A 1,875-nucleotide genomic window follows, 5' to 3' on the forward strand; every position below is an offset into this window, starting at 1 on the left:
TATATAATATAATATATACTATAAATATGTAAATGTAAGAGATGATGATTCATGTCCCTGTTCAACGTTCAAGTTTTTATTCTTGTCCGGTCGGGGAACTAAAAAAACATTTATTCTACTTCTCCAAATGGGAAGGTTTTGTTATTTTCCTGAGAAAAACGTTTAAAAAGTTTGAAATTGAAAAACAAAAACAGTCAATGAAATACCGTCGGAGTAACTTAAAGAAGTATCGATAGAAAAAGCGAACAAAAAAGTGTTCAACAACACTTCAAAATGCATAAAGAATTCCTCAAAAACTTGGTCAGACGTTCAAAACACCAAAAGTCAAATAACAAATTAAAAATACTGAATAAAGTGGACAAAAAATATAATTAAATATGATCAAAAAGATAATAACTACACACACAGACACATGCTTGCACACACAGACGCACAGACACACACACACACACACACACACACACACACACACACACACACAGACACTCACAGAAACGCACAACTTTCCAAAAGTTTCTAAATCAGAAATTAGTTTTTACTTAAAACCAAATTGTAAATAAACTCATTGGTTGGTTCCATGTGTCGCTCCTCACATGTTAAATAACCGATCAGTTCGCTGTTTTCATTGAATTTGGGTGTTTTATTTAATTTTATAGCATTTCAAGAAAAAACAGATTTAAGAACACTGAAAAAAGTGACAGAAATATAGGAAAAACAACTAAAATGTCCCCAAAAAAATCAACAAAGACATTGTAAAAAGTGATAAAGAACTTCGGGAAAAGTTAGAAAACGTCAAAAACTGACAACAAATGTTGGAGAAAGCTTCAAAAACAACAAAAACAACAAAAATGTCTAAAAAGAACTTTGGGGAAAGTGTCATAACGAGGTTTCAATTAAGATTAAGACCCAGAAGCACTAGGTGTTGGTCGACGGGGGTTAACCGGTCCGTTCCCTACCAGACCCGTAGGACCCGGCGGAGCGGGGACCTGGGCTTCCTGAAGGAGGCGGGGGACGACGCCGGCGGTTACCACGGAGACACGGAGAGCGCCGTCCGAGAGCTGCGAGCCGCTCACGCCGAAACCATCCAGGAGCTGGAGAAGACCAGGAACCTCCTCAGCATGGAGAACCAGATCAGCCAGGACTACAAGGTGGAGGGGGACAGGGACACACACGCACACACACACATACAGACACACAGATATACATATACACACACAGATATACACACACAGATATACACACACACACACACACACACACACACAGACATATATACACACACACACACACAGACACACAGATACACACACACACACACACAGAGACACAAATAGATACACACACACACACACACTCTCACAGACAGACACACACACAGACACACACACACAGATACACACACACACAGAGACACACACACACACACATAGAGAGACACGCAGACACACACACACACAGAGAGAGACACACACACACACAGATACACACGCACACACACACACACACACACACAGAGACACAAACACACACACACACACACACACACAGGTTTTTCATTCCTAGAGGGAGTTCAGCAGCCAGCGTGTATTTAACATCTCTGATGATTTATTGGTCCGTAGAACGTAGAAAACTAAAACTCAACCTCTTCTCTTCCTGTGTGTTACGAGGCGGAGCTGGAGGTCGTGATGAGGAGGATGGAGGAGAACAAAGCCGAGCACGAGGTGAAGATGGAGCGACGGGCCGCCCTGCTCCACACCAAGGACGCCAAGATCAAGAAACTGGAAGGTGGGTTAAGGAAGGAACTCGCCCTGTTCCCCTCCCTCATAGTAGGAACTCACCCTGTTCCCCTCCTTCATAGTAGGAACTCACCCTGTT

The 1,875-nt window shown here is 42.3% G+C and overlaps 1 protein-coding gene across 1 annotated transcript in view; it reads left to right on the forward strand.

Annotated features, from left to right (window-relative positions):
- The window catches only part of LOC117948956 (protein fantom-like), a 6,319-nt gene extending 4,461 nt beyond the window's left edge, over positions 1-1,858 (forward strand). The window contains exons 6-8 of the mRNA XM_034878927.1: positions 960-1,148; positions 1,668-1,789; positions 1,831-1,858. Of these exons, the coding sequence (XP_034734818.1) occupies positions 960-1,148; positions 1,668-1,789; positions 1,831-1,858 (339 nt within the window). The remainder of the gene's footprint in view (positions 1-959; positions 1,149-1,667; positions 1,790-1,830) is intronic.
- The last annotated feature ends 17 nt before the right edge of the window (positions 1,859-1,875 follow it).

The sequence above is a fragment of the Etheostoma cragini genome, chromosome 8 (genome assembly GCF_013103735.1).
Source record: "Etheostoma cragini isolate CJK2018 chromosome 8, CSU_Ecrag_1.0, whole genome shotgun sequence".
NCBI classification, from domain to species: domain Eukaryota; kingdom Metazoa; phylum Chordata; class Actinopteri; order Perciformes; family Percidae; genus Etheostoma; species Etheostoma cragini.